The following is a 25,318-nucleotide window of genomic DNA, read 5'->3' as shown; positions in this document are numbered from 1 at the left end:
CGGACTAGGAACCATGAGGTTTCAGGTTCAATCCCTGGCCTTGCTCAGGGGGTTGAGGATCCAGCGTTGCCATGAGCTGTGGTGTAGGTCGCAGACGTGGCGCGGATCCCAAGTTGTTGTGACTGTGGCATAGGCTGGTGGCTACAGCTCTGATTGGACCCCTAGCCTGGGAACCTCCACATGCTGTGGGTGCGGCCCTTAAAAAAAGAAACCCAAAATAAATAAATATATATATATACACACATATATATAGCTACAAAGCTATTAAAATATAAAAAGCTTACTTATATAAACATTATACACACACATACACATAGTTTTGTGATTTTTTTTTTTTTTTAAAGCCAAGAGTTAAGTGTGGACAGGGGCCTGAAATAGGGACAATGGCTTCAGGTAGAGAAAACTTAGGAATGTCTGCAACAGGGAAAGGCAGTCAGCTCAACAAAGTGTGAGTTTCCTATCAAGGCTGTAAAAAACAACCCCAGGAGTTCCCGTTGTGGCGCAGCTGAAACGAATCTGACTAGGAACCATGAGGTTGCGGGTTCGATCCCTGGCTCCGGAGTGGGTGAAGTATCTGGCATTGTTGTGAGCTGTGGTGTAGCTTGAAGATGCGACTCGGATTCTGCGAGGCTGTGGCTGGGGCGTAGGCTGGCGCCTATAACTCTGATTCGACCCCAAGCCTGGGAATGTCCACGTGCCAAAGGTGCAGCCCTAAAAAGCAAAAAACAAACAAAACCCACCCAAACTTAATGACAAAACAACACAATTTCAGTTCTCTGGCGACACAGTCAGTCAAGAATTCAGTGTTGTCACCACAGCTTGGGTCACTACCGTGGCACAGGTGCAATCCCTGGCCTGAGAACTTCCCCATGCCACAGATGTGGCCAAAAAAACAAACAAGTGAAAAACACAATTTCATTAGTTCTAGAAGAGGTCAAATGCCCAAAATGGTTTTCACTGGCTGGGCTAAAACCCACCACGGGTCTGCATTTCTCTGTGGAGACTCTGGGAAGAATCCATTTTCTTGCCCTTTTTCGGCTTCCACAGGCCCCCACACCCCTTGGTACCCAGCCCTCTCTTCCATCTTCAAAGCCGGCAGCAGGGTAGCCCCCGTCACTTTGACCCTTCTTGGTCCCTTTCACTTAACAGGACCCTTGTGGTTACACTGGGGCCACCTCAATGATCCACGATAGTTCCCCCCACCAAAGTCACCAATGTAATCACATTGGCAAGGTCCCCTTTGCCACAGAGTCACGTATTCACAGGTTCTGAGGCTGAGGCCGTGGACATCTTTGGGGGCCATTATTCTGCCTACACATGGTGTCATCAGGCAGGTGAGCAGAGGCTGTGTGGGGAAGCCAAGGTCAGCTTAGGATGGGTGGAGCCTGAGGTGCCAGTGGGTCCCCCTCAGTTCCCATCTATTCACCAAACACTAAGCACCCCCCGTGAATTGGTCCTTGGGGATGTAAACATGAACTCTCACTGGTCCAAAGACATGGTATTCATTTGAGAACATTTCTGAGCTCAAGATGGACATCTTACATCAGTGACATCTTACAACCATAACATGCAGGGTTTTCTTTCTTAATGACACACAGAGACATCTTACAACTGAAGGCATCTTCAAGTCCATGAAATCCAGGCTAGGCTGGGACAAGAAGGGGCCTAATTATCACACAGATTGGATGCCTCACTAGACCATCAAACATTCCCACCTGCATCCTTGGTCCAAGCCTGGTTCCTTCCGCCCTGGGCCTCCCGACTGCCCCACAGCTCTGCTGCTCAACTCCTACAAGCCTCCACTAGAGCCCTGGCCGCACGCACGCATGCTCAGCTCTGCCACAGCAGGGCCTGGCCTTGCCCCCCCAGAGTGTAACCTCAGTCATGGCGTCGAGCCCCATGGGAAATACCTGGGAGCTTGCAGAAGCCCCACCACTGGGATATCAGGTCAACTTTCACAGGATCTCTGAAGAGTAGCGCTAAGGCTCCCCATGAGATGCCACCAGCCACCAAGGTGGAGGGTGTTAGGTCCAGACTATACACCTATGGGTCTTCCTCCCAAACCCGCACCCCAGACTCTGAGTTCCTGGAAGGAATACTAATTCCAGTTACCCTGGTTCCCTCAAGGCACTACCCTGTGTCACCCACATCGCAAGAGCCCAGGAAATGTAAACTCCGGGGCCTTGAAGGCCAGACAGGAAAGGCCTGGGGCCAAGAAAGGTCTCCGAGGGGTGCCCATAGCATCTGGGCCAGGCTTCTGATTCGCTGTGTAACTTCCAGTGAGACATTGGCCCTCTCCGTGCCTCTATGTGGCCTTGGAAGGCCCTCAAGTGTCAACACTGAGTCTAACTAGACTTTATCGAAGAGCCCAATTCCATCTGCCTTCTAAGGAGCTTGAGGCGGTTGGGAGCCAGTGAGTGTCAGCTTCCTGCTCATCCCCAACAGGCGTCCAGCCCTTCCAGGCCTACAATCTCCACTTCCGAGGCTCCAGCCAGTACTGGCTGCAAGGCAGAGAATCAGAGGCCCTTAAAAACCAAAGCACGAACCCCCAGAGGACCCTGAAGAATGGCACGTGAGTAAAGAGATTTTTAGCAGGTAAACAAAATCCAGGCTGGGTGGCCACATGACACGTGCCAGACCCCAGCTCTGCCCCAGGGGTGGTAAACAAGGCCGAGGTGGTTCAAGGGACCAGAGAGAAACTCCCACGGAGGAACTTCAGGACAGGAAATGCTCGAGGGCCGAGGTGAGTCCAAAGGCAGTGTGGAAAAGGGCAAAAGGGTCCCGGCTTCTGGCCGTCAGCACAGCCAAGGCCCTAAGACACAACTAAAAGCTTTTATTGGGAAAAGGAACTTGACTGAAAAGAAAAGCAGCCCCCTGATGTCCTCATTGCCCGAGGCAGCCAGGGCCTCCTCCACAGAGTCCAGGAAAAAAAAAACAAACAAAAAAAACAGGGCCCCCAACTGGGTCCTCGGTAGGCTCAGGTGTAGAGGTCAAAGTCAATCCGTTTGGAGTTGTAGAACTGTCCGCCGGGGGGGTCGAGCTTCCGGCAATAAACACCATCTGGGAAGTAGCCTTCGTTCACCCAGGTCTGCAGGGAGAGAGGGCAGAGCTGGGGGAGAACTAAGGGGAACGGGGCAGGGAGAGAAGAGGCGAAATGAAGCAGAAAGGAGCCTACCTGCATCTGGGTGCTGCTGAAAGGCCCGTACAGCTCAGCATCCCCCGTGTTCTCCCATTTATATTCCCACATCACGTCCGCCAAACCATCTCCGGGTGACTCTGCTTCTAAAGTAACAGGCAAAGCTGTGTGAGCCTCCAGTGGCTTCCCCCTGCCCGCAGTACCCCTCCTTGGCCCTCCAATCTGACCTTCTTTCTGGGCAGGGGTTGGGGTCTCCAGCTCCGCCTCCGCCACCTCCTCAGCAAACATGTCCAGAGACGGTGGGGGTGTGGGGTCAGGGGCTCCCTGGGTCCGGCACCCCAATCCTTTCAGCCGCATGGCCAGTCGTTCCCTTGTCTCCTGATATACTCCGAGGTTGCCCCGGGCCACCATCTGGTCAGCCAACCCAGAAAGCCGATCCAGGCGCTGGGGGGAACTGGGCCGCCCAGGCCCCTTGCTGCCCCCTTTGCCTCCTCCTCGGGCCCCCAGACGCCTCAGTGCCCCAGCCACTGTCTCTCTGGGCAACAGCAGCTCCAGAAGCCCCTCTAGGAGGGCTTGGACGCTCATTGGTGTCTGGCCCAGACTGTCCTCCTCCTCGGAGTCTGACAGTGGGCGCTGATCAGGTGGTCGCTCCCTGATCTTCACCTGTGATGTGAAAAACGGGAGGGTTTTATTGCTGACAAACTGCCAGCAGGGCTCAGGCTCAGCACCTGTTGCCTCCAGGCCCAGCCATGCCAGTCCCTGGGCCTCACCCAGTCAATGTTGTCCAGCCAGCTGTCTCGGATCTGAGCATCCCGGTTCAGGAAATAGTTGCCATCAGCATCAAAGTGGCCTTCCTCCATCTCTTCCTGCAGGTTGAAAGGTGTGATCCGCACACCTCCCTCACTGGGGAGTGTGGCCGCTTCCTGACCTGCATCAAAGACACAGACGTCCCATGCAAGGCAGGCAAAAAAAAAAAAAGACAGGAGCTTCCAGTGCTCCACAAGCCCCAAAGCCCCTATTTGTTCTCCAGCAGAAAGTCAATTATTTATTTATTTATCTTTGTCTTTTCTAGGGCCGCACCTGCGGCATATGGAGGTTCCCAGGCTAGGGGCCTGATGGGAGCTGTAGCGCCAGTCTACACCAGAGCCACAGCAACGTGGGATCTGAGCTGCATCTGTGACCTACACCACAGCTCACAACAACGCTGGATCCTTAACCCACTGGGCAAGGCCAGGGATCAAACCCACAACCTCATGGTTCCTAGTAGGATTCGTTAACCACTGCGCCACGACGGGAACTCCAGAAAGTCAATTCTTGGGTGTGGCTCACCTTCCACATCCTCTGAGGCCAAGATGTCATATTTGCTGGACCCATCATCATCGTCATCCTCTTCATCGCTGTCCAAAGAGTGTTTGTCTTTGAAGCGGCTCCCAGGACCCCCTACCCCAGCCACAGAGTCCACCAACTGCGAGCAGGAACCAGAAATCAAGAGATATGCAGGTGACTATCACCCAACTCTGAGATCTAGACTCAAACTGAAAATCCCGCAAACCTATTTCTCAGAAAACAAGGAAAAGTTAGCCCTCTCCACCCATTCTTTGCCCCTCCAGATTTCTTTTCTGGCTTCTAGTTCTTTTGTCTCCCCTCAGTCCTCCCCAGAACGCAGGAATCTGGCCCCCCTCACCTTCTTGGGGACACTGATTCCATCCTCATCCTCCTCGTCTCCCACGCCTTGGAAGGTCACTTTCCTCTTTAGCATGATTGGTCAGAGGGTCTTCCCCAAGCTGAGCTGAGGGCAAGGATGCAGATTAAGGGGAACTGGGTGAGGAAGATACTCACTGCGACAGGGCCCCCTGCAAAACAGATCTTTCACTTGGTCGGACCAGATCCGGCTTGGGAGAAGAGAGAGCACAGAATCAGGGGGCAAAAAAGGAGTTGGCAACCAGGAGGCCCCCAGGGCTTGGTATGCTGGAAGGGGGACGGAGAGGTGGATGCGTGAGGAGCTCCCCACGGGCACCCCCACGCTTGACGAAAGGAGACGCCCCCCCCCACGTGACCACTCCCACTCCTGGCCCCCGCAGCCGTGGGCGCGACGGTGCTACGCGGACAGACATCCACGCCACCACCCCCAGCTTCCTCGGAGCCCGCGGGGCCCTGGCGTACCCAGACCCTGGCGCCCTGGCCAGCCCGCCCCTCCCTGCGCCGAACTCCCAACTCCACGGGGTGACCGCAACTGTCCTGGGCTGTGTACAAATTAGAAAGGCGGAAGAGCCACGGGGACACCAGCAGTCCCACGGCGCGCGCTCACCTAAGGAGCCAGGGAAGGCGGAGGAAGAATGGGAAAAAAAGCTTTTGCCAGGGCTACATCCGGGGCACCCGGCCGCCATCACCCGGAAGAGAACTGCGGAAGGCGCTGGAGAAGACCGGAAGTTCCATCCCCAGGGTTGGAGGACTAACTGTAGGCGCGGGCGGAAGTACGCGCGAGCGGGGAAAGACCCTCCCTCCCAGAAGTGACGTGAGCCGTGTGGGGCGACAATAGCGAGAAGAGGGGACGAGTGAAGGCCTAGACCCCGATCAGCAGAGAGGGACGGCCGGAAGTGGTCTTGATTCCCTTCTACTGCGGTAGAGGCTCTGGGGATTAAGTGAACGCACTTTAACTGGGAGGGGCGCCCGGGGTCACGATGCGGGGGCAAAGTCCCAGCAGGGCCACTGGGTTCCTGCCCTAATTTTCCTTTCCCGGGTAGAGTCTCTTTTTCCCCAGGGCTGGTGCTGCAGCCCTCCCCTCCCCCCATCTCATTAGAAACCCTGCCTCTCCGCTCTGTGTCCACTTACCTCCCTCCTCCCAGTCCAAGATGCGGCCTTGCTCTTGTCCCAGAGGGGATGCTTGGGTCTCCTGGTGGACCTTGGAGCATTTTCTGAACCCAGTTCCTTTTAGGACCCAGGGAAATCCATCGCTGCCCCCCCCCAACCCCTGGGGCAAGTTCCTGGTTTAGGAGATGGTACGAGTTCATTTGTGGCTGTGGCACCTGTGGCCAGTGCCGAGGCCAGAAGTCCCCTGTGCCCTCATTTCAGTTAGGCCTAGAAGAGGGCAGCAGTGGATACCCGTGCCTCCCATCCCAGACAGGTCCTAACCCAGGTTTTGTAATCTGGCAGAGCTAGGATTGGGAGGAGTAGGTCCCAATGCTGTGGGTACAAGAACTCGTCCTCCTGAGGATACAAGTCTGAATCCCAGTAGGCCAAGGCTGTGCCCAGAAAGAACCTACTGGAGCCAGAAGAGAGCAGCACAGGGGTCCCCAGGATAACCAGATGAAACACCCTTCCTTTCTCCAGCCCCTAGGGTTTCCTCCCAGACAGGACTATCATGAAATTGCACCAACAGTCCGTGCTCAGTTTCTTCCGTGGGTACAGAACAGAGGCTCCAGATCAGGAGGGCATCCTGCTAAAGAAGGGGACCCAAAATACCAGCTACCGGCACCGCTGGTTCATCCTCCAGGGAAATTTCTTCTACCTGGAACACAAGGTGGACCACGCACCCCTAGGCCTCATCCCGTTAGAGAACTGCCAGAACCCCATGGCTTTACTATCCTGACCCCAGGGGTAGAAGGTGGGCAGGCCCACAAACTGGCAGCAGAAAACCAGGAGGAGCTGGGAGCCTGGCTGTAGGCACTGGCTGGGGCAAGCTGGAGGCGGCTGGCTGTGCTGCTACGCCCCCTGGAGGCCCAGTACCTGGAGCTGTGCCAGACAGCTGGCCAAGAGCATGGCTCACCCCCAGAAGACTGTGGCTTCCCAGCCACCTTCGGTACCCCCTCCAACTTCCAAAAACTGCATGAGCACTATAGGAAGGAGATCCCGCTACTGCAGGCAGTGCTTAGAGGGCTCCAGGAGACCAGTGATGATGAAGGCCGATCTCAGGCAGAAGTGGAGCAGGAGAGCCACCATCATCTGTTAATGAGTGACTGACAGACCCAAAGGCCAAAAGGTACCAACCTGCTAAGACTGTGTCAACAGACACCCAGATCCTGGTTGGCTCTGTCCCTCCCTCCCTCCTAGTCCTTATTCTAACCCCCTTCATCAAGTAACAAGGCAGGAGCCAGGCCCAGGTACAACAGTAGGTTCTTTTCCGGTTCCTCAAAGCGCCGCATGGGGTGGGGGCAGAGACAGAAGAAAATGTAAACATTGGGTTCCACCCCCTGGAGCTCAAGGGAAGACCCCCTTACCCAGGTAGGGGCTGGAAGGCTGGAAGGGAACAAGGCGAAAGCAGGGAGGGAGGCTGGTGAGACAAAGCAGAGGAGGCCTGAGAATACAGAAACAGGTGGGTGAAGAGGAAGGAGGTGGCTGGGAAGTGAGGGACATTTCCTGTTCCAGTGCGTGTCCCTTTAAATAAACTAGAGTGCAAGACCACTGTGGAGGAAGAACCAAAGGACAGAAGACAGAGCGAACACCCCCACCCTGGGCCGACCAGGTCCTCTGTACATAATTACAACACAGAGATGTCCAGAAGTAGAGCAAGAAGAGTCCGGGCCCCCAGCCGGGAAGCGGGGGGACAGGCAGGACTGGAGAAGGGAAAAGGAACCCGGCTCCGCTTCATGGGTGAGGGGACTGACTGGAGTGTAAGAATCCAAACACTGCTGACTCCCGTCGCCAACAGTCACCCCTGTGGTGACAAAAGGCCAATCAGGACAGCACCTGGGGAGGGACCCCAGAGGGAATGGGGGCAGGAGTGACAGAGATCCCAGCTGGGTCTAACTGGAGGTGAGGGGCTTCAGACTTGTTCCCTGCCACCCCAGGGAAATGCAGCTGCCCCGCGTGCTCTGTCCTGGCCGCGGAGGAATCAGCAGCTGGAAGGAGATGGGGAATTGATCCACTCTCTGCAGAAAGAGGGTCAGCCTGCCCAGGGGGCGGGGAGCAACACCCCAGGCCAGGCCTGCTCTCCGCTGAGGGCAAGAGGGGGGCCATGCCGTCCAGCTCCAGGGCAGAGGTCAGAAGTAAGCATCCTGCCGCGCCTCCGATGCTGAGGGCCTGTCCCCGCCATCCTGGGGGGCAGGGGGCTCATCTGCCTTTCGACGCAGCGAGAGCTTCCTGCCCTGGGCCTTCTTCTCCTGCTTCTGCCGCTCCTTCTCCTGCTTCTGCCGCTCCTTCTCCTGCTTCTGCCGCTCCTTCTCCTGCTTCTCCCGCTCCTTCTCCTGTTTCTGCCGCTCCTTCTCACGTTCCTTTTCCTGTTTTTGCCGCTCTTTCTCCTGCCTCCGGGCCTCCTTGCTTGGAGCCAGTGGGGTGCTGTTGCCAGTAGGCGAAGGAAGAGATGGACGCAGTCCCTCGGCGGTGACCACGGGCCCCGGGGCAGGCCCTGCGCTGGCCCGGCGGGCAGGCAGGGGTGGAGAGGGGGCCCCTCCAGGGGCCCGGGAGCCTCGGCTCTTGAGGCCAGGGAGGCTGAGGAGGCTGGAGGAGGGGCCCAGGGGTGGCTGCTGCCAACGGCGCTCCTCATGGATGGCCCGGGAACCATGCAGTCTCCGAGAGGGCCGGTACTGCAGCTCACCCCGGGTTTCCCGCCACTTCTTGAGCTGGGCTGCATTTTCTCGCTCAATCAATGCTTCTGTCACTGGGAGGTTGGTCACCTAGACGGAGAAGGAACAGGCCCCAGAATGCAGCTGGGGATGGGGATGGGCTGAAGCAGGCTTTAGATACGCTAAGGTCAGGCCTACCTCGTGCACCAGGAAGTCCTCCTGCATGCATTGCTGGGGCAGGTTGCGCAGCTGCTCCATTGTTTCATACATGCCTTGGCAGGAGCGCAGCTTCTCCACCGAGCCCAGCGTGTGCCGCAGCAGCACCAGGGCCACCCGGAAGATGATCTTGACGCCTTCGGGGTCAAAGAGAAAAGAGCACAGGTGATCAGCCTAAGAGCTCAGCCTGTCCCATTTAGGAGGGACTCACAGCCCCCATCCCTGTTCTACTGTCATCCTTTCCTTGCAGATGAGGAAACTGAGGCCCCCAAAAGAGAAGTGAGCTGCCATGGGTTTCAGGTTCCCGGGAGGTAAAGCGAGCTGTGGGCTGGCAGCAGAGCCAACAAGATCAGGCCTCAGTCTCCCTGGCCCCTGGTCTGCTTACAGTGAAGCCTAGTCCTGAAAGTACCTTCTGTCAGAAGGCCACCCTCTGGCGGCCACCATGGGAACCCCAAGCCCTCAGGGCCTGAAGGGCTCCAGAAGTACCTTCACAGAAGAACATATCCCAGACACGCAGCACCGAAGCCCAGGGCAGAGTGCGGGCGAAGATGCACATGAACCATTCTGTCATGTAGAGCACGGGGTCAATGCGCTGCCGCCGCAGGTGCCGATGTGCCAGTGGAGAGGCCCGGCGCAAGAGCCCAAAAAAGATCTCTCCGTCCAGCTGGATGGCCTCCTGGAGGTGGGATGAACCATGAGAAGAGCCCTGCTCTGGCCCCCTTGGGGCAGAACTGGCTCTGGCGGGGGATCCTCACCTCAGTGGGAGAAGCCCAGAGCAGAGGGACAGAAGAGCGCAGGGTGGGGTAGGACGAGGACCACCCTGCAGTCTTGCGGAAAAGTCACAGCCCCCGTTGCCCCCAAGCCTCCAGACACTCACCAGCCCTGCACTGTAGTAACCGGGGAGGTACTTGTCGCAGATCTGCACCAGGCACCAAAAGGCTTGCTGAGAAGGGCGAGAACAAGGAGGGAGGAATGGGGCCTGAGAAACAGGGATGAGAGGCGCCCGCGCGCGGAGGCTCCCCCATCACCACTGCAGGCCGAGATCCTCCCGGCCCCTCCCCAACCAGGCCCAGCGTCTGCTGACCTCAGCAGGCATGTGCATGAGCAGCACTGCGGCCACGGGGGCCTGGGCCTGGCAGTAGCCCTCGTCAGGCCGGTAGATAGTGTAGGCCTTCAGGATTCGATACAGGTCCTGTTGCCTGTGGGTATTGGGAAAGACCATGAGGGCAATCACAGGAGTTGGGAACTCTCTGCCCCAAACTAACCCATGCCTGCGCCCCCCCCCCCACCCCCAGCGCCGCCCTCCATCCCTGCCAGTTCTGCCTCAGAGCTTTACCACACACACCTCCATCCACCTTCTTAATCCTGCCCATCAAGCTTAAGCCAAAGACTCAGACCATAATCTAAGCCTTTGCCAGGCTCCAGCCTTCTCCTTTTGCCTGCCCACCCGCGTGCTCCCTTTCCATTCCCCGGCACAGGCTGTGCCCTCTCCCCATCTGCCACCATCCCAGAGACCTCCAAGGTCATCTTCTTCAGGAAGCTTTCAACAGCCACAGCATCAGCCCTCCTCCAGCACTGAATGCCTGAGCAGGCAGGCGCTCTCCCCGGGCAGGCCTGTCTTATCTGTCTCACTGGATTTCATCAGTTCCCCACAGGGCAGGGCCTGAAGGCTTGGGAAGCCAGCAGTGCCTCTGATCTTTCTCTTATCTCTGCATCCAAAAGAATAAACTCTCTGCCCTAGACCCGATCCTCTTCCTTGCAGGTAGGAGATCGCTGTGCGTGGGAATTCCATCCGCTCAGCCCCACATCAGAAAACAGAGAGCCTTCCATCTCTCCCCACTGCTAATCAAGTCTTATCAATACCACATTCTGAATTTCACTCATGTCTGCTCCCTCTCTCCACCTCCACAGCCACTGAGCCGCTCAGACCTTCATCTCTTAACCAGAAAAAGGTAGTAACCTCCTAGATCCTCTCCCTGCCTCCAGTCACACTTGCCTGACCACTGCTGACAATGGTGTTTCCACAGATTCAGTCACTGAAGTAGGAGCTTCATTTGTGCCTTATCCTCATACCACCCCTACGATCATTTGCCATGAAATGACAGGTTTGATATACCAGGATATTAAACATGTAACTTCCACCAGCTCCCACGCGACATTCACCCGCCTGCCTGTTTCCGTGCCCTGCCTTCTCCCCTGCTGCTATGGGTGAGACATCTGTCATCCTGGCCAGGCACAGCCTTCCCACTTGGGCCCTGGGTCCCGTCCCCTCTCACCTACACAGGCCATCCCTCCGGCAACCTTCCCATCACTTATGTTATCATCCACTCTTCTCTAACCACTAGATCACTCCCACTGACATACCAACATCTGTCATTTCCTCTAGCTTAAAAAAAAAAAAAAAACAAACCCCTCTCTTTACTCCATTTTTCCCTCTGAATACCGTGCCGTTTCTTTCCTACGTAGTCAGTGTAGCCCCCTTAGATTACAGACTTGCTATCCTCAGTTTCCTGCCTCCCATCCTCCAGGCAGGCTTCAACCCACTGCTCCACACGAGACTGCTTTTACCAGGGTCACCAATGACCTCCACGCTGCTAAACCCAGGGACTGATTTGCAGACCTGACCCTGCCTGACACCAGCAGCATTTCACACAGCTGATCCTGAAACCCCTCTTGCCTGTGCTTCCAGGAATCAACACACTCCTGGTTTTCCTTATATCTCACCAGCTTCTTTCAGCCTCCGTTACTGGTTCTTTCTCATCTTCCCTTTCCTGGAGCTGCAGCGCTCGATCTCTGAACAGCTTCCTTTGGTATCTGTGCTCGCTGCCTCGAGGACCTCATCTAATCCCATGGGTGAGATCTGGTCCCATCTAAAGGTGGACAACTCTCCATTTCCCATTTATCTCCAGTTTAAACCTCTCCCTGAAATCCCATATTGTACACGCAACTTACTGGGCATCTCCATCTGGATGTCCAGCGAGTGCTGCAAAGGTCACATTCCAAAAATGACCTCCTGATAGACCCCTCGATCCTATTTTTCCCCAGCTTTCCCCAACCATATCAGCAGATTGCAACTCCATCCATTCTAGTTTCTCAGACCAAAACCCTTAACACTCTTCCTTAAATTCTCTCTCTCTCATACACATTCTGCATCTAATCTACAGGAAAATCCTTTTGGCTCTACCTTCAGAATATATCCAGAATCCAACCACTTCTCCCCACATTTCCACTGCTACCGTCCTGGTCTACCTATTATTATCTCTTTCTTGGATTATGGAAATAGTCTAACTGGTCTCTCTACTTCTGCCCTTGTCTCCTATAATCTATTCTCAGCACAGCAGCCAGAATGCTCCTTTTCAAACGCAAGTCAGGAGTTCTGGTCATGGCTCAGCAATAACAAACTCAACTAGTACCCATGAGGATGCAGGTTCCATTCCTGGCCTCGCTCAGTGGGTTAAGGATCCCTCGTTGCTGTGGCTGTGGCGTAGGCTGGCAGCTACAGGTCCGATTTGACCCCTAGCCTGGGAACGTCCGTATGCTGCAGGTGCGGCCCTAAAAAGACAAAAATAAATAAATAAATAAAAATAAAACACAAGTGAAGAGTAGGTCACGTGTAACCCCAGCTCCACTCACATTCTCTATTACCCTTTCTTGCTTTAAACTCTTCATTTTTTTTTTTTTTTTTTTTTTTTTTTTGTCTTTTTGCTATTTCTTGGGCCGTTCCCACGCATATAGAGGTTCCCAGGCTAGGGGTCGAATCGGAGCCGTAGCCACCAGCCTACGCCAGAGCCACAGCAACACGGGATCCGAGAGCGTCTGCAACCTACACCACAGCTCACGGCAATGCCGGATCGTTAACCCACTGAGCAAGGGCAGGGACTGAACCCGCAACCTCGAGGTTCCTAGTTGGATTCGTTAACCACTGCACCACGACGGGAACTCCTTTTTTTTTTTTTTTTTAAACTCTTCTTTAGTATTTACACCATCAAACATACAACATACTTTATTGTCTATCACTACTAAAATACAACAAGCCTCAAAAGGCAGGCGTTTTTGTCTTTCCTTCACTGTTGTCATCTGTAACTAAAACAGTAACTGGCAGATAGCAGGTGCTTGATAAATATATGCTGAAAGGATGAACTTACTGTTAAAAAAACGTCCATTCACACGCGCCCACAAGGAGCTGAGAACCACCTAAAAACATCTTGCACACCGCTAGGGAGCAACAAATGGACTTCTTAAGGAAGGCTGGCAAACAACAAAAATCACAGGGCCTTGGCACAGCATTTAAGGGCCCTTAACTGTTTTTCCAGCCTCAGCTCTACCCAATCCCACTGCCCAAACACAGCTTACACAGCCCCCCAGCCAGGAAAAACCTGCCTCTTGCTCTACTGCCATCTACCCTTCAAAACCCAGCTCAATCGCAGCATCTTCAACGAGGCCTTGGTGTGCCTCCCTGTCCCTCACCCACACCCACCCCCATCGCCCTGAGGCAGCCTCCCTCCCATGACACGTCCTTCAGCATGGCTTGACATCAGTCCATCAAGGACCACTCCTGTAGACGTCCTGGAAGGCAAGAACTCAGCCGGCCGGGACTTCAACCCAGCCCCGTATCCACCACTGACTCACAGAGTCAGGTCACCTTACCCATGCCCGCCTCGAGCAGCAAACATCTCGTGGAAAGGGAACTGGCGGTGCAGGTCCTTCTCAATCACGTCCAGCCACTTAGGGTCCCCTGGAGCCCGTTCCAGCTCCTGCAGTGGGACAGCTGGGATTATCTCAGGATCTGAGGGAACGGAGGATGCCCTTCGAAAAGACAGTGTCGCATGTCCCCACACCCCAAGTGCGCACCTCAAACTTGCCCGGGTTCTGCTCCAGGAGCTCCTTGCTATTGGACAGGTACTGCCAGGCCTTGGCTCTGAGGGAGGAGGGAATCCCCTTCCGGCAGCGCAGCTTCACCTGAGGCAGAGTGACAGGCAGGGGAACAGCTGCAGTGGCTGGCACAGCCTCCAAGCTTTCCCTAGCAGGTCTCATGCTCCCTGGGACACCCATCCCACATCCCACAGGCTGAACTCCATCGGACGCGGCCTGGCCTTCTGTCTCTAAAGCTGCTTCTCCCCACCCGGGCCCGAGCACCACCAACCCCCAACAGGGTCCAGAGAGCAGCTATATCAGGTTCCTGGGCTTCCCCAGAGCACAGGTGCCCAACCTGTCCTCCCCACCCCCACCACATCCATTGCCCTGCCCCCCACAGCCTTCTCAAACCTTCTGGAAACGCCGTGACAGCCACTTATCCCAGTGACTGAACATCTCCAGCCATTTGAGCTCCCGCTGCCGAGCCACATCCACAGGAATGGAGCTCTCTCTGAGGACATGGGGAGTATGAAGAGGTCAGTAGCAGTAGGATAAAAACCTGGATTGCCGGGGGAACTGAGGCAAGCCACCTCCCCAGGCTCCAAGGAGACACCAGACCATAAAAACATTTGGGGGAGTCACCAATACCAAACATCAGGATGTCTGGCCACTTGGCCATCCGAGGCCCTGCTTCCCCACGCTGAAAGGAATTCCCTTTGGAAGGAATCTCTAAACAGAGATGGGGTTCTCATGTTCAATCTCTATACAGAGGTTATGCTCAAACCCCACTGCTGACACATACAAGAAAGTACGGAATATTTAAAAGATACACTTTGCAGGAGACCTGAAACCAAGGTCTCAATTTATCACCTATTCACTGGGTGGCCTGAGGCAAATCACTAAATTCCTCAAAGCCTCATTTTCCTCATTTGTAAGATGGTGAGAAAAACAACACCTAACCGAGAGGTTCTATCAGATAACACCTGGCAGGAAATTAAAAACAGCAATGATTATCCATAAAATAAAATACACAGCAAATACCGTTCCCTGTCTCCTTAGAAGCAACTGTCTGAGTTTCCTTCTACCAGACTTTTGAAATCCCTTAGACCATCTGCAATTTCCTCTACCTCCTCCTCCCTGAAATCACCCCAGATTGTCAAGCAAATGAAGCCGTCCTTGCACTGTGTGCTCACTGTTCTGTCAGAGCTTCACACTCAGGAAGTGACTGTACCCCCATCAGTCTTGAAACGGTTCCTGGTAAGAGCCAGTACCGAGCAAGTGGAATGGAAGAAAAGAACTGGGTTTCCGGATGGACCTGAACTCAAAGCCCAGTTTTCCCTTAGGAGGTGGAGTCTTGGCAAGTGATAACCTGAGTCTCTTCCTTATTTGTAAAAAAGGGATGTCACCACCTACATGACAAAGTTAGGAGAGGACTCGTATACAGAGGACTCTTAAATGGGAGGTTTACTGTTAGTTTCTTTGGTCCTAGAAGCTCCTTAAACTGAAAGGCCATTTCTCACTCATCTCCATCGTAAGTCAATTCCAAACTCTACGAAAGGCCAGGGAAAGGAAGATACCTTCCCGGCCCTCAAGGGGTGACAACCCGCAGGAAAGATAATCTCAATATGATGAGGGAAATACAATAACAAAGATGCATGGAAGAGGCGCCTAACTGGACTAGGGGCAATGGCTATCAGGGAAGGTTTCCTGGAGGAAGGGACATCTGAGGTCAGCCATGAAGGACTGAGTGGAACATGGCAGGAAAAAACCAGGAGACGGGAACTCTGGCTGATGGTACAGCCTGAGTATGAAAGGATAAAGACTACAACCACTTCGAGGACCACAGCACACGGTGTACAGTGAGAAGCAGTGGAAAAGCAGACCAGAGAGGTTGACAGAGCCAGACAATAAGGAGCCTGTGTGCAAGTTAACACCCTTGAGCCCTATCCTGTGGACAGTGGGGAGCTGCCGAAAGCTTTTAAGGGAACGTGTGCCAGTCAGGTTTGTCTCAGAAGTAGATTCTGCCAGCAGGGAAGATGGATTTTCGAGGGACAAAATTACAAAGCAGAGAATAAGCACCCAGCACGAGACCTGGTACACAAGGGGGGCTCCACTGAAATCCAACTCAACCCAAGTTCCTTAGGGCAGCATAGTACTGAGGAGAGCGCCGCTGGTCACACAAATCCAACTTATTCGAGTGAGGCAATTCATTCTGCTCAATCCTGTTTCTTCAACTATAACTTAGGTACAATAGCGCATGCCAAAGCACCAGGGTCAAACTTCAGTTGCTGGAGTTCCCCTGTGGAGCAATGGGATCGGCGGCATCTCTATAGCACCAGGATGCAGGTTTGATTCCCAGTCCCGCACAGTGAGTTAAAGGATCCGGTGCTGCCACAGCTGCAGCCTGGGTCACAGCTGCGGCTCGGGTCTGATCCCTGGCCTGGGAACTCCATATGCCCCGGGGCAGCCCCCCCACCCCCACCCCCCCCAAAAAAGAGAGAGAGAGAGATGCCTTCCCCACAAGGGTCCTGAATGTTGGTGCTCAGAGATTTTCTGATTTTTTTGTTGGATTATAAGTCCTCCCTAGAATAGCCTCCCACAGGGCTCCCCACCCCCAACACCAGGCAGATCCCCCTGACCCCCACATACACAGCCGTGGCTAAATCCGACTCATTCTTCTTCAGATCAGCTCAGCTGAATTCCCAAACTGGGCCCAAAAAAACCCTTCCATAAGGGCTCACGCAACCCCGTGATGATCTCTGAGCTACACCTAACATGTTATAGTGAAAACAACTGTTTAAGTACTTGTCTCTCTAATGATGAGCACTTTGAAATGACTATTTTATCCTAAGTCCCCAGCACAGGGCCTGGCACTGGGGTTCTCAGGCGATGCTGTAGACAGAACAGCAGGCTCGAGGGGTACAGGAACAAAGGGCAGGATCCAAAGAGAGGGAAGGAAGAAGTCAAAAGCAATCACACCCCCACCTTAGGAGTGACTCAGGCCCCTGGAAGGAACTAGGAAAGAGTACGCTGGGCTGGGGAGATGAGGAAATGGGGAAGAGGCCTCCCCCACTCCTTTCCTTCAGTGAAAACACAAGACTGCCCTTCTGTTGCACAGAAGGCCCCTGCCTTCAGAGTCTCCCCTCCATCAAACAGACTTCCCCACCTCACCATCCAGCAGACCTAGGGCAATGGGGGAGAGGAGGCGCCTACATCCCTCCAGACGGTCCCCCTAAGAGACAGGACCAGAACCCTTGTCCAGCCAAACCTCCAAAATATGTTTCCTGTAGCTGGAGTTTCCCATCAAGGAGCTGGGCCAACCTGAGCTATGGTCTCACTCAACCTTTCACTTCACAAAAGAGGAAAGAGAGGCAGGGAAATGGGGGACGGTCCTAACTCGATGGCACACAACAAACCAAAGGCAAGGCTTGGGCTCAACCCTAGAACTCCTAACACCTGGTCTGAAACTAACAGGCTGGAGCCACAGAAACCGCAGGACGCTCTAGGCAAGATAGGGATTGCTAAGCATCTCATTCCCGCTGATCACCCCCTGGAGCCTCAGAGGAGGATGGGGCTGCCAGAGAGTAGGCAAGGTGTATCATCCGAGTCCCTCCACCCCCACCACCTCCACCTCCACCTCCAAAAACCTCTGCTTCCCTGAGGCGGTCCCACCGGGTACTCACAGACTGCCTGAATACTGGCTGCCCCCAAGGAAGCCGTATTTGTCCGTCTTGCGCAAGGCCAGCCCATTTATCTCCGAGTCTGAGCCCATGGAGCTCACATCATCCGCCAAGGACTCCAAGGTCCCAGACATGAGGCTCACAGAGTCCAAGTAGCTCAGCGTGTCTGGGGCCTGCCCTCGAGGCCCAGAGATGCCAGGTCCCAGGCTGGACGTGGAGCCTAGATCCTGAGAGTTTTCAGTAGGCTCTGGAGCTGGGGTCACCATCACGACAGCTACCTGAGCCTCACATGTCCCTGGAGGGCCTGTGCCAGGCCCCGAGGGGTCCTCTGGAGCCTGTCCCGTTGATGCTGATGTTGCTGCTGCAGCTCCATGTCTACTTGTCACCTGTCCTGGTGTCACTGCTGCCACCCGTGCAGTCACTCCTGAGGCCACTGTGGTTCCCGGCTTGGGGGCAAGCGGGGGTTTGGCGGTCAGGGCCCCAGGAGCCGTTCTTGAAGGGGTCCTGGTGAGGGTCCCGGTGGGGGTACCTGGTCCAGGATCGGGTGAGGTTCTAGCCTCCTCCGTCTTCGGAGAGTCTGCCCCTGGGGCCAGAGCCGTGGACATCTCGGCTCCTGCCACAGCCTCGGGCTCCAAGGGCTCTGGGCCGGAGACCTGCGCCCTCGGGGCGTCGGGTGAGGCCTCCAGAGTCGGCACCACCGCCGTGCTGCCTGCGACCGTCGGAGCGGGGGCGGGAGCGGGAGCCGAGGCCGGAGCCGAGTCTGAGGTCTGGGTCGGATCCGGTACCCATGCGGGCTGCGCCTCCCCCGGGGCCACCAAGTTGACCGGGGCCGAAGTGGCCGTAGTCACCGGCGGCCCTGGAGCTACCACCACGAAGGGCCCGGCCCGGGAGCCGCGGGGCGGCGGCGAGGGGGCCGCGGGGGCGCCATGACGGCGCGGTGGGGCCACCAGGGGCGCCGGGCCCGTCTCCATGACCGCAGGCCGCCCCTCACATCCCCCCGCCGGGGCGGCCGCAAAAGGCGCCGCCCCTCAGGCCGCTCCGCGCCGCCCGCCAAGGAAGGGGAGAGGGCGAAGGGCGCGGCCCGGCGCGCTCCGGGGTCGGGGGCAGCGCGCGGGCGGCAGCCCAGCGCACGGAGGCGGGGCAGGGGTCCGGGGGCGCCAGGCGGCGGGGTCTCACTCGCGCTCTCTCAGCCCTCTCGCTCTCTCGCTGCCGCCCCCCCTCCCGCTTCGGGCAAGCGGCCGACCTCGCGCCTGCGCACACGCCCGGGTGCCGGCCAAGCGGCCAGCGTTTCGACGTTCCACGCCTGCGCGCGGGCGGTCCCATCGCGCTCCTTTTCTCTACCGCCTTAGTCAAAGCGCTTGGACGAATAATAGGAGAGAGGGAACTGGGTTTCTGCCAATCGTTGGAGGGTGGGTGGGGCTGGAGGTGGGAAGGGGGTGGGTAATTTGGGAAGAGGAAATGGAGAAGGCAGAGGGCTATAAAACCAATGAGAGGACGAGTGAAGGCAGCGGGAGGCAGGATGAAGGGAGTAACTAATAAGAAAGCGGGAAGCCGAACCTCTTGGCCAATTAAAGCCTCTGGAGAGTGAATGACTGGGGGAGGAGGCGGGTGCTGTGCAAAAAGAGGCGGGCCTGGCTAATAGGAATGGTTAAAAAGGGAGCCAATGAAAAGAAGCAGGCGGAGGTCAACTTGACAGACAGCGATATCTATTTAGGCGGCGCCAGACGGCATCCGCAGTCAGTAGGAGCTGAGATATTCTTTAGGTCTCCCAAGAAGGTCAGGAAGGAATGACAGCTGGAAGGGGCGGGCCACAGTTGCGATTAATTCGCTACATCAGCCAATGAATGCGTCCTCTCACTTTAGCAACAGGGGAGGAAGATAGACGGCTGTCTCACCCAATGGCAGCTTCCAAAGAGAAGGCGTGCTGCCAGCAGGCGGTGCCGGGCCGGAGATATCGGTGACAATCGGAGACTAGCGCGGGAGGGGGGTGACAGCTGGGGACAGCGCAGACAGGGGGCGGGGGCTAGGGGCTTTGGTACAACCCCTAGACAATAAGAGCGCCAGGCTGCTCTGCCTGAGTCGACTCTTGGGCCCCATTCTCCGAGCCCACTACAGATCCGTGCCCTGATCAAGTACTCTTGACCTTCACTCCGTCTGTAATTGTCATCTCAGCCCGCAAGAAACCGCAACGCTACAAGCCCAGGCGGCTATAACCAGAGCCCCAAAATCCTATAAGCGACTCATCTCTCTGCATCCGCCATTTCCTACGGGAATCCCAACCCCCAAGTCCCTCACCTCAGCTCCATCTATCTGAGCTCCTCCCCAGAATCCGGGGCCGCCGTGAGTGCTGCCTCCATTCTAGTGGGGATCCCAGACTCCAAATCGTGAATTCCAATACCATAAACTCCCATATCTGTGTGTTTATTCTTTGGGGGACCCAAAACGCACTCCATCGGCTCCTCTCCCCTCACTGACACACCTCTCTGTGCTCAACCTCTGCTAAGAAACCAGATCCCAACCTCATGAGCCCCCCAGGCTACCCCAGACCACGAACACAAAGCCCTGTCTTTACCAGCCCCTCCTCTTTCTATCTCCCATTGCCCTGAGCCCCAGGATTCAGGATGTAGCCCCAGGGGGGCTCTGATTTCCATACAAAGCCCACCATCCTGAAATTTCAGCCAGTTCCCTGGTTTCTGAGTTCTCTGAAGCTCCTTACTCCCAGCTCAGACTCAGATCCTGTGAACTCCAGTGCTGCTCCAGATCTCCTTCTCAACTTCCTTGCTTTTCATTTGACCTGAGCTTCCTGAGCTCTTCCCCCATTCCCCTCTTTGGAGTTCTCCTCCCCTCCCAGAACCAGTAATAAGTGGGCTTCTCCCTGGACCTGGACCCCCATGGTAACCATATAAGGTGAGGCAGCTGTCGACTGAGGCAGGGAGGGACCAGTGCAGGAGGCCAAGGGCCGCTGCTAAGTTTAGGGTGGCTCCTTCTCTCTTCTTAGAGACAACAGGTGGCTGGACCGCTGTGCCCAGAAAAGAAAATGTCTTAGAGACATTGGCATGAGGCCGGAGTCAGGGCAGGGAGGAGGCAGCTTCCTCAGGACATCAGGCCCTAGAGGGAGCAGGAGGAGGAGGAGATGAGTGTCCTTGCCAACCCTGGGCCTCCTGGGGCTTCCTCAGCCACTATTTCCCCAGACCACCACTGCGTGGAATGGGACTAGGGTACAGAGGCCCAGAGGGGTAGGAGAGAATACCTTAAAATCACACACATCAGCCAAGCCGGTTCTTGCCCAGATTGGAGAGAGGAGCCATTTGCCATCCCAGCCACCCGGGAGAAAGTGACCAGTTAGCTTCTCTCTTGGTGTCTTTGACTTCTCTCCTCTGAGTTCCAACTTTCACACCACTATCCACAAAAGTGTTATGGACTCATACTAGACCATGTCCTTCTCATGGTTCAAACTTTTCCAAGGCTCAAAAAGTCTCAGCCCTCAGCCTGGTACTGAAGACCTGCCAGTGTCTAGTGTCCAGCCAGTTCCTCTTGCCTCTGCTCAGGCCCCATCACAGTTTTGTTGAGCAAAAGACTTCTGATCTTTCACTTCTCCAGGCCTTTACCCATCCATGCCCTCTGCTTAGCATGCCTGCTCCTCCACCTTCACCTGCACCTTTTTTTTTTTTTTTGCTTCTTAGGGCCACACCCAGCATGTGGAAGTTCCCAGGCTAGGGGTAGAACTGGAGCTGCAGCCACCAGCCTACACCACAGCCACAGCAACGCAGGATCCGAGCCGCATCTGTGACCTACACCACAGCTCATGGCAACACCGGATCCTTAACCCACTGAGCGAGGTCAGGGATGGAACCCGCATCCTCATGGATACGAGTCAGGTTTGTTTCCACTGCAGCACAGCAGGAACTCCTCCCCACTTTCACCTGACTCGCTTCTACTGGCCTTCATAAAGTCATTTCCTAGACAGGGCTGTGATGCCCTATCCTTCTGTCCTCCTGACCAGCTGGGTTGGGATGTCTCCATGGCTAGACTATAATTTCCACCAAGGCAGGGCTTGGATATTAATTACAAGGATGAAACTTCACTAACTGTTTCCAAATAGTGTTCACATCCCCAAGTTCTTTGGCATGGGAATTTCACCCCCATTTCATAGAAGAGGAAACCAAGGCCCAGGGAGTTGTAGTACCAAGTCCAAGGTCATAGAGCAGGTTCTCTGCTCCAGCCTGTCTAGTGCCTCCATATCTAGTGATTCTATGCCCCAAATCTTTCCTCACAAAATCCCCCCAAAAGGGGATATAGAAGAACCTTCTGATCCCCAGCTTCCCCAGACAGCTCTCACTCACCTTGAACCTCTGTCACTAGCCTCACGCATATTATACTCTTGACTGTGAACTCTGTGATGGGGGTGGGGGGAGGCTGTGTTTGCCGAATCGTACCCGTTAAGCACAGACCCATGCCTTGCAGGCTCTGGGTGTTCAGCAAAATGTCCTGGGTTTCCATGTGAGTCCACCTCAGGCAGGGGTACAGGGGCCTGTTTCCTCTCTCTCCTAGTAGTCTGTCTCAGCCTGGGCCCTCTCTGAACTCTGGCACCTTCCAGCCCGCCCCCCCCCCCCTTTGGGAGAAAGAACATCCCTTCCTGCCCAGGTCCGAGTGAGACATGCATCCCAAGATTCACTCTCTCCTCCCTCCCTCCCTGGGCTCCAGCTGCTGCCGGCCCTCCAAGAAAGGAGAGGCTCTGAGCTGGGCTATTTTGGTATCTGGGGTGGGCACCCACAGGGCTAAGGTTACCCTGGTATGTTAAGGGCTCCCTGGGGCAGGACTATATAACTCCAGAGGGACCGCCCCAGGCTGACTCTCTGCTCCTTTCCAGCCAGAGCCACTGCCTTGCCCCCAGGAGACTTAAGACATGGTGAGTGAGAACCCCCAGCCCCTGCCCAGATCCCTCAGGAACCTTATCCTTTGAAAGGAGCTGGTGCCCAGTCCAGCAAGAGGAAAAAAGATGAATCTTCCCTCCCTTGGTATCACTAATAGGAAAGGTACAGAATGATGCCCTAAAGGACCCAACCAAGGATAATCTGCCCAGACACTCCACTCTCAGGAGCCCAGTGCCCCTCAAAGCTTGATCCATACCTTCCTGCCCTCCGTCTTCTGAAAAACCCCTGCAATCAACCAGGCAAGAACACCCGCTCCTTTTTTTTTTTTTTTTTTTTTTTTTTGTCTTTTTAGGGCCATACCTTCAGCATATGGAGGTTCCCAGGCTAGGAGTCAAATTGGAGCTGCAGCTGCCAGCCCACACCACAGCCACAGCAATGCCAGATCCTTAACCCACCGTGCGAGGCCAGGGATCAAACCCTCAACCTCGTGGATACTAGTCAGGTTCATTACTGCTGAGCCACAATGGGAACTTCCCCCACTCCCATTTTGTAAATGAGAAAGTAGAGGTTTAAACAGGGTGATGAGTGAATCTGGGTCACACAGCAAGTCTAGGACTTGGATGAGCCAGGCTCTGGGCACCGAGAAGGGGAGGGACCTCCCACCTGTTGGGTAGAGTGGAAGGCTATGAATAGGAATTTGAGGCTACAACTGAAGCAATTCCCCTCAGCAGAGAGGTCGTAGGAAGGGGATGCCTGGAGCCAGAAGAGTTACTTTAAAAGAGTGGACTCGGAGAACGCTGAATCTAATCCATTGCCTCCAGAGAGGGGTAAGGATTGTCCACAAACTCCTTTGTCCGATCCTCATCCCTCAGGCACCCAAGAAGGCCAAGAGAAGGGCAGCGGCAGAAGGAAGCTCCAACGTCTTCTCCATGTTCGATCAGACTCAGATCCAGGAGTTCAAGGAGGTGAGTGCGGGGAGAAGGGAGACTGGAGGCTGACCAAAGGCACCCACTGCTACTCTGCCCCCCGCCCCCCAACCCCCACCCCCTGGAATGTGCACCTGTTTAGGGGGAGGGGGAGGGTTTAGAATTCCTTGCTCTCTGCCCTGCTTGGCATCTGAGGAGGACGGCTGGCTGGGGGCCAGAGTCTTGGAATCTGATCTGCCTGGAGTAAGGATGCTGAAGCCTGTCCATGCGGGACCTAACCTCTCCCTGCCCTCCACAGGCCTTCACAGTAATTGACCAGAACCGTGATGGCATTATTGACAAGGAAGACCTTCGGGACACCTTCGCAGCCATGGGTGAGCCCCCAACGCCCCCAGTAAAGATTCAAGGCTGCAGAGTCCTGGGAATTCAGCAGCCTTGGTTTCTAGCCCCGCCAGGTCCACCCTGGGCTTCTGTCTACCCAAGTGAAAAATGGGTAGGATGATGTGACTTTATGGAAAGCATTATCCCCTGGCCCCAAGCCTCCACTCCAGCCCATGCTTTCCCCACCCTGTTCCAGGGCGTCTAAATGTGAAGAATGAGGAGCTAGATGCCATGATGAAGGAAGCCAGCGGTCCCATCAACTTCACTGTCTTCCTGACCATGTTTGGGGAGAAGCTCAAAGGTGAATGAAGTGTTCTAGGTCCCCAGACCTTTCAGGGACCGACCCGTTAGCAACCCTTCAGCTTCATGTACCCTCTGATCCCCCTCCCCAATCAGGTGCTGATCCTGAGGATGTGATCACTGGAGCCTTCAAGGTTCTGGACCCAGAGGGGAAGGGTACCATCAAGAAGCACTTGTAAGTGACCCCCAGAGTTCCCGTCGTGGCTCAGCGCGCAGTGGTTAACGAACCCGACTAGTATCCATGAAGACTTGTATTAGATCCCTGGCCTTGCTCAGTGGGTTAAGGATCCAGCGTTGCCTTGAGCTGTGGTATAGGTTGCAGACGTGGTTCGGATCTAGTGTTGCTGTGGCTGTGGTGTAGGCCAGCAGCTGTAGCTATGATTAGACCCCTAGCCTGGGAACTTCCATATGCCTCGGGTGCAGCCCTAAAGAGGCAAAAGACAAAAAAAAAAAAAAAAAAAAAAAGGCAATTGTAAGTGACCCCCTCCAGCTGCTCCCACACAGGAGGTCTCCTTAAATTCCTACCAAGGGTTAGGCACTGCCAGGGCTTAGGGAGAAACCAGGACTGTGGAAATGGGCAATGGGATTAAATTTTCACAGCACATAGGGGAAGGGCAAAAGCGGGGAGGCAAGAGAATTTGCGAGGAGTTCCCACCCCTGGTACAGTGCCTTAAGAATCCCGACTGCAGCTGCGGAGGTGTGGCTTCCATTTCTCACCCTGCGCGGTGGGTTAAAAGGATCAGGCCGTAAGCGCGGTTGAGATTCAGTGCCTTGCCCAGGAACTTCCATATGCCTTAGGTGTGGCGAAAAAAAAAAAAAAAAAAAAAGTGTTTGGGAGACCAGTGAGGAATCCAGTGTGACTTTGGTGTTTAAGGTTTTCAAGGCGGGACTGGGGAGACTGGAAATGGCAACTGGGATGAGGTGGGAGGGAGTGGAAAGGAATCTCCAAGCCTGTTCTCAATTCCCCTTACGTCACCTTTCTCCAGCCTGGAGGAGCTGCTTACCACGCAGTGTGACCGCTTCTCCCAGGAAGAGGTGAGTGGAGGAGGTGCCCGGGAGGAGCGGAAGGAGGGAGAGGGAGAGCGTATGGAACAGGTTTGAGATACCCCCGCGTCTTTTCCCCAGATCAAGAACATGTGGGCAGCCTTCCCTCCTGACGTGGGCGGCAACGTGGACTACAAGAACATCTGCTACGTCATCACGCACGGCGACGCCAAGGACCAGGAGTAGGGGACCTCTTCGGTCTTTGATGGCCAACACCTTCCTGCCAGTCCAACCCCCCTGGCTCGATTCCTAATAAATTGAATGGGTCTTGTTTCTTATCCGCGGCGCCTTCTGTGCGAGCGCAGCGGGGCTCAGGTGGGAGGCTGGGCTGAAACACCGGCTGGCACGAAATGAGCGCCAGTAAATGAATGAATAGTGGCCTGGAGGCCTGGGTGGGGCCGTTCCA

General features: G+C 55.3%; 3 protein-coding genes and 1 pseudogene across 13 annotated transcripts; 2 read left to right on the top strand and 2 right to left on the bottom strand.

Annotated features, from left to right (window-relative positions):
- Nucleotides 1-317: 317 nt before the first annotated feature.
- On the bottom strand, nucleotides 318-7,601 carry CD2BP2 (CD2 cytoplasmic tail binding protein 2). 7 transcript variants are annotated; one of them, XM_085017125.1, is made up of 7 exons: nucleotides 5,969-7,601; nucleotides 4,821-4,925; nucleotides 4,466-4,601; nucleotides 3,907-4,064; nucleotides 3,364-3,799; nucleotides 3,176-3,282; nucleotides 318-3,088 (listed from the first exon to the last, which is right to left on the bottom strand). In XM_085017125.1, the coding sequence occupies exons 2-7, from the start codon at nucleotides 4,893-4,895 to the stop codon at nucleotides 2,978-2,980; spliced, it is 1,023 nt and encodes a 340-aa protein (XP_084873251.1). In that variant the 5' UTR covers nucleotides 4,896-4,925; nucleotides 5,969-7,601; the 3' UTR covers nucleotides 318-2,977. The 7 variants fall into 7 exon arrangements, with proteins under 7 accessions (XP_084873251.1, XP_084873250.1, XP_020942081.1 ...); XM_085017124.1 differs by lacking the exon at nucleotides 5,969-7,601 and adding an exon at nucleotides 5,300-5,499 and having other exon boundaries at nucleotides 4,821-4,989; XM_021086422.2 differs by lacking the exon at nucleotides 5,969-7,601 and adding an exon at nucleotides 5,300-5,499.
- LOC146404444 (sesquipedalian-1-like) lies at nucleotides 6,498-7,243 on the top strand (annotated as a pseudogene).
- Nucleotides 7,233-18,729, bottom strand: TBC1D10B (TBC1 domain family member 10B). 4 transcript variants are annotated; one of them, XM_085015586.1, is made up of 10 exons: nucleotides 18,554-18,729; nucleotides 17,391-18,243; nucleotides 14,119-14,218; nucleotides 13,705-13,812; nucleotides 13,501-13,607; nucleotides 9,938-10,052; nucleotides 9,731-9,796; nucleotides 9,340-9,529; nucleotides 8,836-8,990; nucleotides 7,233-8,748 (listed from the first exon to the last, which is right to left on the bottom strand). In XM_085015586.1, exons 1-10 carry the CDS (start codon nucleotides 18,708-18,710, stop codon nucleotides 8,116-8,118), a joined length of 2,484 nt encoding a protein of 827 aa, XP_084871712.1. In that variant the 5' UTR covers nucleotides 18,711-18,729; the 3' UTR covers nucleotides 7,233-8,115.
- A 3,508-nt stretch (nucleotides 18,730-22,237) lies between these two features.
- MYL11 (myosin light chain 11) lies at nucleotides 22,238-25,190 on the top strand. Of its 2 annotated transcripts, XM_085015941.1 has the most exons (8): nucleotides 22,238-22,296; nucleotides 22,419-22,560; nucleotides 23,134-23,226; nucleotides 23,486-23,561; nucleotides 23,765-23,869; nucleotides 23,965-24,043; nucleotides 24,855-24,903; nucleotides 24,994-25,190. In XM_085015941.1, exons 3-8 carry the CDS (start codon nucleotides 23,191-23,193, stop codon nucleotides 25,096-25,098), a joined length of 450 nt encoding a protein of 149 aa, XP_084872067.1. In that variant the 5' UTR covers nucleotides 22,238-22,296; nucleotides 22,419-22,560; nucleotides 23,134-23,190; the 3' UTR covers nucleotides 25,099-25,190.
- Nucleotides 25,191-25,318: the final 128 nt, after the last annotated feature.

The sequence above is a fragment of the Sus scrofa genome, chromosome 3 (assembly GCF_054392235.1).
Source record: "Sus scrofa isolate SSC_HxYL_T2T_F1_AM1 chromosome 3, Sscrofa_HxYL_maternal_Yorkshire_Landrace_v2.0, whole genome shotgun sequence".
NCBI lineage: Eukaryota > Metazoa > Chordata > Mammalia > Artiodactyla > Suidae > Sus > Sus scrofa.
This window is presented reverse-complemented; position numbering and strand designations above follow the sequence as displayed.